The 14,096-nt window shown below is 40.0% G+C and overlaps 1 protein-coding gene across 1 annotated transcript in view; it reads left to right on the forward strand.

Annotated features, from left to right (window-relative positions):
- Positions 1-2,202: 2,202 nt before the first annotated feature.
- Positions 2,203-14,096, forward strand: part of RRP12 (ribosomal RNA processing 12 homolog) — a 1,805,151-nt gene continuing 1,793,257 nt past the window's right edge. The window contains exon 1 of the mRNA XM_044056239.1: positions 2,203-2,412. Coding sequence (XP_043912174.1) covers positions 2,274-2,412 — 139 coding nt within the window. The 5' untranslated portion in view covers positions 2,203-2,273. The remainder of the gene's footprint in view (positions 2,413-14,096) is intronic.

Consider the following 14,096-nt stretch of genomic DNA (forward strand, 5'->3'; position numbering starts at 1 on the left):
ATCCTGACCGTTAAATCTGGTGGATTTCTTTGAAAATGTGATCAAGTTCACTGATGAGGGTAAATCTGTGTACACAGTATACCTTGACCTGGCAAGGGCTTTTAACATAATCCCACATTGAGGCATTATCAATAAACTTGGCAAACTGAATGTAAACTCCTTCGTTGAAGATGGGTTGCCAACTACTCACAAACCGGACACACGTTATCAAAGTGGGTGACTCCACATCAACCAGCAGACCTGTTACTAGTGATGTGCTACAGGGGTCAGTGCTGGGCCCCCTACTGTTTGGTATATACTTCTCAGAAGTTCAGGTCAAAACTAAGGGGTTGTGGATGACCAAGTTTACAGACAGCTGCAAACTAGGTGCAATCATTGAATCCCCAAATGATGTCATTATAATCCAGGAGGGTCTCATGCAGACCAATGACTGGTGTATTAGACATGGTCTCAAACTGAATGTAAAGAAATGCATAATGATATTCCCTTCATCACAAACAATGTCCCCCTTACAATATCAAATCAACAACAATACCCTATGTACCCATGAAGTGTTACGGGACCTGGGATCTCATGTTGACTGTGACATTAACTTCGAGCACTGTAGTAAGGAAAGCTTTGTACATGGCACACTGGACTAGTAAAGGCATTGCCTTGAAAGCAAAAGGAGGTATAACCCCCTATACTCAGCACTTATCTGGCCTATAATTGAGTATAATGCCCCATTTGGCACATGCCTTATACAGATCGACTAAAGTCCCTGTCACTATACTCCACACTGTATAGACATCTAGGGGAGACTTATGCCTGGCCTACAGAGCAATCCAAAACCCAAACCTAAGGAACTTGCTGCATATCTATAAATCAAATGGGACTAGGGCTACCCATTCCAGGGACCTAAACATGGCCTGCAACTTAAATTGGACATGCTGGAGGGACAGATTTATCTTCCAGTGACTGCCACATCTTTGGAAGAGGCTAACAATTCATGTGAAACAGAGTACCTCAATGACAATGTTCAAGAGGAACCTGGACGAGTGGATGGGATACTGTAAATTCTTATCGGGGATAGAGCCCACAACCCTCCTGAACATGGGCAGTCATCATTAAAAGCAATCTTGGGTAGTGACTAGCATTTCTATAGTATTACATTGGCATAAAATGGCTAGGCTTAAAATGACCTCCAGGTCAATAGCCTAGTAATCTCCTATGATCATTGAGGAGTAATGCATACCTGTCACTGCTCCTGATTTTACAGACTTTCCTTGATTTTTGCCCTGTCCTTCATAAAACGTTTGACTGATGGTAAATCCTTTAGGATTACAGACACTCAATAAATCCAGACATCAAAAGTTTTTTTTCTTCATATTATCCCAAAAAAAAAAAAAAAAATCATGTTGATGCAGAAGGTGTTGTTCTGCTAACTTTATAAGTGAATTAGAATAATATTTAAAATATGTTCCGGATTATGAGGCTTTATTCTGGTATTATTTTTGGCATTGCGTAGAATTCTTCAGCAAAGAAGTTGAGAGTTATGGTATTTGGTGTTCTGCCAGTATTTACAAAGCTGCCTGAAACAGAAAACCACCCCCGAAGATCGGGGTTTGCACTAAGATCAGTCACTTGGGCTTCTGATCTCTGTAGTGCTTACCTTGTTGATGTTCAGTATTAGCTTTATCAAAACAGTGTCACATCACAGCCATGTTTAGGTAAAAGATTGTAATGAGAAAAATTAATGCATTCTTTTCTCTTCATTTTCCCCTAACAAGCAGCAGCTTTTCTGGGATCAAAGAATGAATCAGTAACAGTTTAAAAGTATGCAAGAAAGTAGAAAACAGAGAATTCAAGAGAGGAATGACTCAATAGAGTTATCACCTTCACGGAAAATGGCTGTTCTAACTTGACATTTAGTGTCTGAACAATTTTTAGTCCACTGTGGTGGTGGGAGAAAAAAAACAGCCCAAAATAACTAATTTGCAATTAAAAATACAGACGATGTAAAAATGCGACTACTTAATTTTACGCTGAACTACATATTAATAATAATAATAATAATAAGCATAATAATAATAATACAAGAGCAGCGCACATATTAATCATACTTTGGCTCCGCCTGCCACATACGTCAGTAAACTGCGCTTATGATTTCGTGATGTTGTGGAATAGTGACACCTGCTGGTTAATTTTGAAATAGCCTTTCTTATATACTTCTACTATTCTTAAGCACTGCTTTTTATAGCGGAGCCTGGAGGACCTGCGTTTCTTACAGTAAAATGGTAAAAGCTGGTCGGTTACGCTCCGGTTCAACCGGTAAACTGAAACGGTGGAAGAAGGGTCGTAGCAGTGAATGTAACCCGGAAATTCGGCGACATCGTGAGGCTGCCCGAAGCCGTTTCTTCAGCAGACCAGCGGGTGAGGAGAGCTGATAAAGAATGTTATTTGAGCTACACGTGGGTTTATGAGTCCTGGTATTGGTAGGGGAATTCTGGGTTCACGGCCAGGTGGCTATCGCTGTGGTCTTTATAGCCCTTATTTTCCATTTCTAACATCTGTGTATTATTAAAATGCTGATGGTAGGCTTGCTTTCAATTGGTCTGTCTAGATAAAGTGTTGCCACATGACATCCAGTCCTCTAATATTTAAAGTAGAAACTGAAACTATTCTTAGTTATGGTATTTGGAGTGGGGAATTTGTTAAAGTTTTTCTCGTAGTGGGTTTGGAGTATTTTTGATTGCTAGAGCAGCTTGAATTTTGTGCTCTTATTATGTGCCTGATTTTACTATGAACATTTAGTTTGCCTGTTAGGTCCAGACTTCTGGCTTTAAAAGGACAGTGACTTCTGGGCTAGCTGAACTTTTCATGTTTTGGAGGGGGTTGCAAAACCGTCTCCAGACAAGAGATTGTCTTGAAGTTGCAACTTTCACTAAAACCTGACATTTTGTTTGATAATTCTGACTGTGTCCTAGTCCAGAGATCCTTTCAACCACAAAGCAGATTAGGCAGAGAACTGTAGAGGGACAGAAATTCAGAAATTAAACCTTTATCTCTACAGAACATTTAAAGCACGCACCAGAGTTGGAACAGGGGTGATATGCATTGCTAATCTTTCATAGTTAAGAGTTCATAGTTGGGATAGATGTTGATTTCAAGTCGCACAGATTTGTAAAAAAATGTTCAGTATACTGGTATATTATCAATATTTTATTAACTGATGTTTAATTCTGCTGTGTAGAGTCCATTTTCAGGTGGGACCCATGGATAAAATTCATAATTTGCTACATATCAAGATGACTTATTAGGTTTTGTTAGTGTTTGTGCAGTGGCGCCATATGCTCGTATGTAGTCTTGCATGAATGTGTCACTGTACATTAGAAAGATCCTTTGTTAAAAAAATATTGTCACTTTACTTTTGCTATTCAACTGTCTGAGTATGCACGGTATAGTGTGTAAGTATGAGTATGTCTCAGTATTAGAAGTGATTACATTAAGTACAGCTGTTTCCATTTTTTTTGTATTAACGGATGACACAATGAAGGAAGTTAAGTTGGTAGTAATCATTTCTTGGGCACATTTCTGCATATAGGTAGACGTGTATCCTGTCCGTGTTTAAAACCATTCACCTGTGCAAACTTAAGCAAACATGATTAACATATTTTATTGTCTCCAGCATCTGTACAGAGATTTTTCCAGATGTTTGTGTTTATTTTACTGTACCCTAGGTGTTCTATGCATTGTTTGTGTACGGAGAGACTTGTGTAATTCCTTACCTTTTTTACTGACTGCACTGACAGTTTTTCTGTTTTCTGTGTGCTAGTTATAATAACTGTGGGCATTAGAAGTTCCTGTTGCCTGTATCTGTTAATCTGTCAGTAGTAAGCATTTTCTCACATTTATGTTTATATTACATGCACTAACGTTATAATATGGCTACATTGGAGACTATTTTTTCCTTTGAGTACCTGCTCAAAGAATATTGCATTATTTGGTTACTGAGATTGGTTAGTACAGGCAAGGAAATGTATATGCTTGTGACATCTGCATATGTAGGTTTGCATATGTGAATGGTTTAAGCACTGTGGTAATACACACCTGTGCAAATACATGCATATACATTTTGCAAGGACTGTTTATATAAATGATTGGTGTTTTGTGTGTGTGTGTATCCTAATATGAACAACTCATTTAAAAATTGCTCCTTTTATACAAAAGTGAAATCCCTATTATAAAGGGGAGAATGGGGATGCAGGGGGCAGCCCCAAACCAAAAATGAATAAACGCTTACTGTGATTATATTGTTGGAGGGGGCACTTTCAAAAAGTGCAACTTTCAGTCAGTGGGGATTTTGTTGCCCCATGAACCTTTTGTTTTATAGCAGAGTGACAATTTTTTTTGGGGGGGGGGCATTTTTATGACTTATCCTTACAAATCACAATTAACACATTGTAAATTCAACTCCTTTTCACTCAAAAGAAATGTATAGGTCATATTACAGAAATAGAGAGGGATGTACTTGGATGTTATGGATGGCAGGAGGGGTTACTAAAATAAGTTTGAGAAAAATTCTCAAATTGCAGGTTAAGTATGCTTTAATCTTTTATGATTGCTTAATAGAAATGTTCATATTTCAGTATCCTGCTAATTGGTTTTCTTACCTTAGTGTTTTTATATCATTAATAACAAATGGATCCATTAATGAATATCGTGTTCACTCTACATGGAAAAATGCATATCCAGTACTACTTCATAACTGAGACTTCATCTAACGACTGTGCAAATTTTCAGGCCAATTGCTATAATACCTCCAGTATCAAAAATCCCTGAAAAATGCATATGTGCACAATTACTTAACTACCTCGGCATAAATAACCTTTCGTCAGCACAACACAGCTTTTGACCCATCTAGATTACTACCACAGTCTTTACTGTATTTTACCAACAGCATAAAAAAAAAATTATTTCATTCCACTTTCCTCACTGCTTCAAATGCTTTTTACAATACACTCCTCTATCTCTTTACATCTCTGCCACTAGTTCAGAGATGTTCTTCACCTGTAAATATGTTGTAAGTAATTGCTATGTAAATTGTTAATCGCTATGTAATCCAATGTAACTACTGTCTGTTTATTTTAACTGTGGAGCTTTTCTCCCCGGGCCTCCGCTGAAAATGGACCTACGTCCAGTCGGACACTCCCGGTCAACAAATATAAATAAATAAAAAATAAATACTCAGAACAGTGTTATAACAGAATTGTAAAATTTGCCATAACTTTCTGTTACTGTACTATTAAACTGGAACACATCCTTCATCAATCCCAGCTACTTGTAGTCCACAATGTAATGTACAAGTTGGACAAATGCCCAGCCCTTAAACGTGTGATCCAGCATTATAACCCAAGCAGAAATCTACACTCCCAAGACAAGTCTCTGCTTGCCTTAAATCTTTAAGTACAGAAGGAGGTGCCCAGTGATCCACATATGTCTAGCAAACTAAACTACTATAAACTTAAGAGTAGATTTTGAGTAACACTTAAGGTCTTGAATCTGCAGATGTTCTGGATAAAATATACACTTGTTATCAAAACAAGTGATTTTATGCAGTCTGAAAAGCTACAAAGTGTTCATGTCTTTTATTCATGTAAAAAAAAATTGTATATGGAAATACTTGCAAGTTATATATTTGTTCATGTATGTAGTTTGTGTACTCTTAACTGTTGCTGTTTGACTTGTAAAGCTTGTATAGTATGTTGTTGTTGTACTTGGGAGTTTTTCTCAGTGGGACTTCTCAGAAAAAGGATAAAGGATAATGAGTCGCCCAATAGAGCAATCCTGATTGATGAATGCAAATTAAAATAAAATGTATTTAAATATTGATTGATGCTGATGATCTAAAATGGAAATGTATTTAATAGCTTTTCAGCAATGTGTTATGCTTCCTTTATCCTGTTCATGATTATGGGAGCTAGACTGTATTCAGGCAAACACTTGGTGTGAGGCTGAAATCAGCTAGATGGGATGCCAGGGGCATGCAAACCAGTGGCCATTTTAGCTTTACTATTTCAGCGTTTAACATGCCTTGTGTGTGAGAGGAAACTGAGAACATCCATGTACCATCTATGAAGTATTGGCATGTGCTGACTGCTGCACCACAAGAAACTGCTCTGTCACATGGTTCTAAAGTCAGTTTTTCTGTCATAATCCCATACCTGGGAGGAGCACCTAGATGATCTCAAGGATATTGTGCATGTTTATTTTTTGTTTTTTTTTTTTGTTAGAAATATTGGGCAGGAGAAGGGTTTGTGGTTCAATATTCACTTGTAGAGTAGGAAAAGATGGAAAGTGAAGGAAATGCATTAATTGACTTACCATACAAGGCCTGAGTCTGACTGAAGTATATGTGCCGGAAGTAGTATTTAATGTTTCTAATCCAAATACTGTTAATAAACTTGTGTCATTTGATTACTGATGTTTGTTAGAAGTAGGGGATCCTCGTGCAGGTGGTTTGTGTGTGTGTATGAGATTTAATAAGTATGTCTGAGTATATTTTTGCAAACAGAATTCTTAATTACATTGTATAGGCCCTCTTAGGCAGGTAGAGTTGAGTAACCATGTAGATCCTAGCCACCCAATTAAGAGAATTTAGTGTGCAGATTTTCCATCTGGTTTAATGAAGGCTATACTATATGCCTAAGGAGTAAATTTGTAGCTATCCATACACATGTCCCCTGTATACAATGTTGGATATAAGAGGAGCTATATCCTGAAGTTGGAAGTTTGTGTCAAGAACCTGTCTACACAAAGGGGCTTGTTCATGTTGCAGTGAAGACTGTGATCTTTGTGGGGGAGTGTTTTTAAGTATAACTAGTATTTCTGAGGAAGTCTCATAAGACAGGATCTTTCTTATCCTGAAAAACAAATCGGCGGTCAACATACAAGAGCCAGGGTAAGACGGAGAAAAGCAAGAGACTTTTTTGTCTGGGTAACTAAGGGAACTTGGCCCTTTTTTAATTTATTTGATAGAAATGGTTGCAGTCTAAAAAGAAAGGGTTGGAAAGGGTGTTTTGCAAAGGTGTAGTCCTAAAGGCGCATCATATTCTACGATTGGTCTGACGAGGGAAGACCAGAGGAAGATTATGCCATTTTTAGACCTGGAAGATGCATGTTTTGGTAACTTAATTGGGTAAGGTAGAAAGATTTCATAAGTGTAACTGATGCATGTTGATCAAAGAGCGGTTCTTTGTCCACAAAGATACAAAGTAAATGTTATTGTCATACAGATCAACAGAGGAAAAAGTGCACATCACTACATGAAATTTCGATACTCTGACTCATATGAATGACAGCTTACAGAAGGAAGCTAGATTAATAAATTTAAAATAAGATACAAAAATTAAAGTAAAACAAATTTGAACTCTATTTACATCAGAAATGCAACAAACACAACAGCAGGAATAGACTCTATAGAAATATAAGAATATGCAAAAAAAAGTACTATAATAAATGAGGCACGCATGTAAACTTAACCACCAATATATACCATAAACTTACAATTTAGTTTTCCTAGTGCAGATGGAGACATATGAAGTGGGCCTTTCGGAGAGTTTATGTAAACAACAATGACCTATTGCACACATATAATGTTTTACTCATGTAGGCTGTTAGGCTATGGGTATTTTGTTCATCAGTCTGATAGTTAATGGGAAGAAGTTCTTATGGAATCTGGATGTCCTGCATCTATTGGCTAAGCTTCTGGTGTCATAAGGGGATCCATTATGTCTGCCTGGGACAACATGATCGACAGACCATGATGCTTTGCCAGAGATGGCCTGCACCTGTCGCCCTTAGGATTCCTGATACTGGCTAAGGCTCTTGCCACCCCTATATTGCCTTTTTTAGGCAAGGTTCAAATGACATTCGCCACCGTAACCGGTACAAGCAAGCAAAATCTAATCTGAGGGTAATGCTACTCAATGCTAGAAGTCTAAACCTCAAAATGCACTCACTCGAGGCACTCCTTAAAATGGAGAACATTGACATCTGTGTAGTGACAGAGACCTGGATCAAAGCTCCAGAGAGCACCCCTGCATTACCAGGCTACAATTCATACCACACCTTTCGGCCACCTAACCCAGAACGAAGCACTAAAGGCGGAGGCGTGTCCATATTTATTAAGGATATCCACACCTCCAGGCTAGTTGCACAGCATAATGCATCTGGGATTATCCAAGTGCAACTAACTCTGGGCAAGACCGCAATCCAAATTGTAGCTTGCTACAGACCCCTCACAATACCCCAGGATTCCCACTCCTTTCTTGATACACTGGAAAGTATTAGGGTACAACCCAACACCCTAATAATGGGCGATTTCAAGTACCCCACCATTAACTGGGAAAACTACTCGTGTACCAACTCTTTTGCTCAACGTTTTCTAGAATTCATAAATTCCAATGCCTTGGATCAACTTATTCACACCCCCACCAGGGGCAGCAATATCCTAGACCTGGTCATTACCAACATGGGAAACCGGTGTTCCACACCAGAGGTCAATTCCTCGTTGATCAGATCCGACCAAAAGGTAATAAGCCTAGACATCCACATCCCACCCCCAATTAGAGAAACCATCGTAAAAAAACTTGTGAAGTTGGCTTTGGAGAAGTGGCAAACTTCATGACACCCATGCAGACGGACAATAGAGGTATGACTGCTGAATCCTACACAAATGCACTTTATAAGCACTTACACGAGTGCAAGGATCATGCTATCCCCTAATAGAACCAAGATGTTATCTTCCAAAAAAAGGAAACCAATCTGGTGGTCCTCTGCCATAAACAAACTCTACAACAGAAGAAAGAAACTGTTGCAAAAAAGAGTAAAATCCCATGACTGGAGGAACTCCCTGGTCAACCTCAGTAAGAAGCTGAGATCCCTCATAAAATCCTCCAAAGCTAGTTACGAAAACAAAATTGCCACTGATTCTAAAGACAACCACAAAGCATTCTATAGCAATGTCAAGAATCTCAGTGGGAACACTCGGATCTGCTCTGAGTTGCAGCACAATGGTACTAAATATACAGAACCAACTGATATTGCCACCATCCTAGCAGATAGGTTCAGTGCTAACTTTACCCCCCTCTCACCCCCTAGAGGGCCCATCTCTATACCGGAAGAATGCAAAGTTCCTATAATCACAGCTGCACAGGTAGAAAACACACTCTCCAAAGCCAAGAACACAGCATCCATGGGACCTGACAATATCCCAGGCTGCGTTCCACACGAACTACAGAATGAACTGGCACCCTACCCAAGTACCATGTTCAGTCATAGCCTCACCTCAGGCTTTGTACCCATTGAATGGCACACTGCGACGGTTATCCCACTCCACAAAGGGGGAGCCACGACGGACCCTGGGAACTACCGTCCCATTAGCCTGATGAGCCTGGTCTGCAAGGTCATGGAACGTATCATTGTGGAACTCATAAACAAAGACATTGGTAATCTCCAAACTCTGGACCCTACCCAGTTTGGATTTGTAAAAGGCAGATCATGTCTCCTAAACCTGATTGACTTCTTTGAAGCAGTCATCAAAGCCATAGATGAGGGTAAAATGGTTCACACAGCTTATCTAGATCTCGCCAAGGCTTTCGACACCATCCCCCACTCTGGAATTATAGATAAGCTCACTAAACTAGATATAAATCCCTATGTCACAAGATGGGTTGCCAACTGGCTCACGGACAGAACCCACACTGTGAAAGTAGCTGATTCCAAATCCGACTTCAGACCAGTGACAAGTGGAGTACCACATTTTTCAGTCCTGGGTCCTCTCCTGTTTGGTATCTACTTCTACTTCTCTGAAGTGCAGGCTAATACAGAAGGTCTTTGGCTAACAAAGTTTGCAGATGACTGCAAACTAGGAGCCATAATCGAAACTCCTAACGATGTGGACAAACTACAAAAGGGCCTCACTGAGACAGATATCTGGTGTCAAAGCCATGGCCTGAAGCTCAATGCCAAAAAGTGTATTGTCATCCCCTTTGGTAAAAACTCTGTACCCATGAACTACCACATAGCTGGTAGTCTACTTAATGCCGAAAATGTGATGAGACCTTGGGACACAGGTGGACAGTAGTCTCTCCTTTGATAATCACATCGCCACACAGTGGTCGGGAAATCCTTCTACGCGGCTCATCTCATCACAAAGGGATTCTCATACAGAAAAAAAGAGGTCATTGTTCCCCTCTACTCATCACTCATTAGACCCATTATAGAGTACAACTCCCCTTTTGGTATGTACCTCACAAGACATCTACAACAACTGAAAAGACCACAGAAATACCTTACAAAGAGGATTACTGGCCTCAAACAAATGCCCTACGCAGACAGTCTCAAACTACAGTTTACTCCATCGCATATCGCCTACTCAGGGGCGATCTCTGCCTAACATACAAAGCTGTATCAAACCCAGAGCTGTTGGACATGCTCCACTTAAAGAAATTTCAATCCCTCCGAGCTACACGCTGTAGGGACCTAAATCTTGTCACCACAATAAACAGAACATGCCGGAGGGATAGATTCCTGTCCCAGAGACTTCCCATACTCTGGAACAGACTACCTATCTATGTCAAACAGAGCTCCTCATTAGCACGCTTCAAGAAAAATCTTGATGATTGGATGGAAAATGGGAAATTCACCCCAGGGATCACTTCTGTGGCTCTGCTCGACAGGGACACAGGAAAATAATTTTCTTGGGTGGTGAAAGCCAGGTACATTTTTTGGCTAGGCTTATATAGGCCCTAGGGCCAATAGCCTAGTACCTACCTATGAACCTATAATGCTTCTGTAGCACTTCCTTGTTGACAGGTGTTTTGAACAGTCCATGAGCCGGATGGTGTCTGTCAATAGTTTTTGGACTCTTGTCATAGCATCTGTTTGAATATATGTCCTGTATGGATTTAAGGTTGGAGCCATTGTTTTTTGTGGCCTGTTTAACATTCTTATCCAGTGCTTTCTGATCAGCTTAAGGTCAATTTCCATACCAAACAACAATGTTTGTCAGTACACTCTCACTCATGGCTCTGTAGAAGATGAGTAGGACTTGTGGAGGGAGGTTGGCTCTACAAAGTCTCCTAAGGAAGTGTAGACCTTGTTGGGCTCTCTTTATAAGGTAGGAGGTGTTTGTTCTCCAACTTAGGTCTTGTGAGATGTGTACCGCTAGGAAGTTGGTGCTATTTACTCTCTTCACTGAGGCACCATTGATGATGATGGGGGGGTGTGGCTTTTTCTTCAGTGAATCAATGAGTTCCTTGTTTTTTCCAACATTTAGTGCTAAATTGTTGTCTTAAACCAATGAATGAGCTGGTTCACTTCTTCCCTGTATGCCTCCTTATCTTCCTTCTTGATAAGGCTCATTACTGTGGTGCCGTTTGCAAATTTGATGCTTCTGTTTGATGCATAGCTGTGAAATCATGTTTTAATACTGTGCAAAGAAGTGAATTGAGTACACAACATTGTGGAACCCCAGTGTTTAGGGTAATGCTGTTTGAGTGATGCTTTCCAGCTTGAACTACTTGTGGCCTTTCAGTTAGAAAGTTGAGGATCCAGTTGTTTGTTGTGTTTTCTATGCCCAGTTTACTCTCCTTAGACAGCAGTTGTGGAATAACAGTTTTGAAGGCTGAGCTGAAGTCTATGAACAGTACGCGTATATAACTGTCCTTATTTTCCTGGTGATCCAAGGTGTGATGAATTGTTAAGGCTATGTTATGTGCAGTAAAACGATTTGGCCTGTATGTAAATTGTAAAGGATCAAATGTAGCAGGCAGGATGTTACATGATCATTTTTTTTCAAAACCCTTATTACTGTTGAGCTAAGTGCAGTTGGCTGGTAATCCATTTAATAATGCTGGAGATTATTTTTTTGAGCAGAGGGATGATGTCTGTGGTCTTAAAGCATTTGGGTACTTTTTCTTGGCTAAAACATATTTTGAAAATGTCTGACGATTGCCACCAGCTGATCAGCACAGTTTAAGTAGCTTCCCCGGGGTCCTATCTGGACCAGCTATTTTGCCTGGATGAACCCTACATATTTTCTTGCATACTTCTTCCAGGTTGAGGCATAGCGATGTGGCATCTTCATTTGTGGGTAGTGTCTATGGTGATGCTCTATTCAGTTCCTCGAATCTGCCGAAGTAACTTGTTTAAAAAGTCTGGGTTATCATCACATCGTGTGGATAGTGGCTTATAGTTTGGGATGGTTTGGATCCCTCTCCACAGCTGCCTGGGATATTTCTGGTCAGAGAGGTGTCTCTATTTTTAGACTATAGGACCATTTTGCTACTCACACCTTTGTTCAAGTTGGCCCTGGTCTTTTTCAAAGCATCTCTGTCTCCAGCCTTAAAGGCAGCATTACGTGCTCTCAGTAATTCATATACCTCACTGGTGAGCCAGGATTTTTGGTTGGCTCTGATGGTTGCATCCTTCAGGGTAGTGATATCTTCAATATATTTTGTGATGTATCCCACAACATTTCAGTGTACTCATACAAATTAATACATTGATTTGTGATGGCAGCCTCTCTAAATAGATTTCCAGTCAGTGCATTCAAAGCAGTCTTGCAGAGCTGAGAGAGCCCTTTCAGCCCAGATCCTTATTTGCTTCCTGAAAGATTTTCTCTCTATTAGTATTGATTTATAGGTTGGGCTAAGCAGGATAGAAATGTGATCTGAGCTGCCAAGTTGGGGTTGGGGGACTGCCCTGAATGCCTGTTTGATATTTGAGTATACTTGATCAAGTATGTTTCATGTATAACAGTGTTGTCTGTGGAGGAGTTGGTAATAACACGTAGTGTACAATTAACAGCACACTTTGTGAGCCACAAGTCTTTGACATCTGCTGTTACATCAGAGAAGTGGGTCCTGAAGAGAGAACCCAGGACAGAGCCCTGAGGAACACCTCTACTGCTGTGCATTTTAAATGAGAATGCCACCAGCTGTTAGTGTCCATTTGACCAGGGAGCCAGTTTGTAGCTTAACAGGTGATGTAAGGGTTTGTTTACACTAGTGTTTCATTAATGCTAGCTTGGGAATTATAACAAAGGTTCAGTTATGACTGGATTAGCAGTACAGATAGGATGGTCTCTGTCAGTGGCATTCTTTACATTTTCAAAGAAAACCAGATGAAGAAGGCAGGGTCTGCTTTTCATTAAGTTGAATTGATTAGGGTGAAGGATTTGTAGGTCACCAATTTTGAAAGGCTGACCAAGATGTTTTCCATGATTTTAGAGATGATGCTGGTGAGGCTAACTGGATGATGCTCTCCTTTTGTCAGTGAGCAACCTGCCCTTGTGGCATGGGGGCATAACTTCTGTTCTCCAGAGGTCAGGCACATAACCCCATGGCAAGACTAAGCTTGAAAATGTTTAGTGGGGGTTCAGAAGAGTCACTATGCAGCAGCCTGGTATATAGTCTGGGAGCATGTTTTAGGATGTGGTTCACAGTGATTTTGGGGTAGGGAGACTTAAGTGATTCAAGAGAATGAGTGGGAGGAATGAAATTAAAACCAAATTTGTCAGCTAGGACAGTGACTGTGGGTTTGGGATCAGAATAGGTAGTGCATATACACCTAGTGGCCTTATTTTCTGTAGTCAACAGCTATTTTTAGTCCGTATCCTGCCTTAGTCTTCCTAATGGCATGCTTGACTTCTTGGCCTTGCAAGTTCCTTCTTGTAGTGGAAAGTGATGAATTTCTATGGAGCAAGTAGTTTCTTCTTCTTAGGGTGAGTTTGGGATTTCCACCCTTAGGAATTTATTTAGAATTTTCCACTTTGATTATGCTGAAATTTTTATGTATTGGTTTAGATGGGAATAAAAGTCAGAGATGTGTATAGTGACCTTAATGACAACAATGTCTGCAAGGGGAGGCATAGTTTTAAATTTCCTGAAACACAGGAGTGTTAGGTTGACTTGGAAGTAATCTGTGATTATGGCAGAACTTTGGGCAGGTTGGTGCTTGTTACATGGAGGAAGATAAATTTGGTTGGCCAGATTTGATCAAGGAGGAAGTGCTGCTCGTAAAGGAAGATAAAACACTTTACCTCGTCATTA

This window comes from Protopterus annectens, chromosome 14.part0 (assembly GCF_019279795.1).
Source record: "Protopterus annectens isolate FY-2018-M chromosome 14.part0, PAN1.0, whole genome shotgun sequence".
NCBI classification, from domain to species: domain Eukaryota; kingdom Metazoa; phylum Chordata; order Ceratodontiformes; family Protopteridae; genus Protopterus; species Protopterus annectens.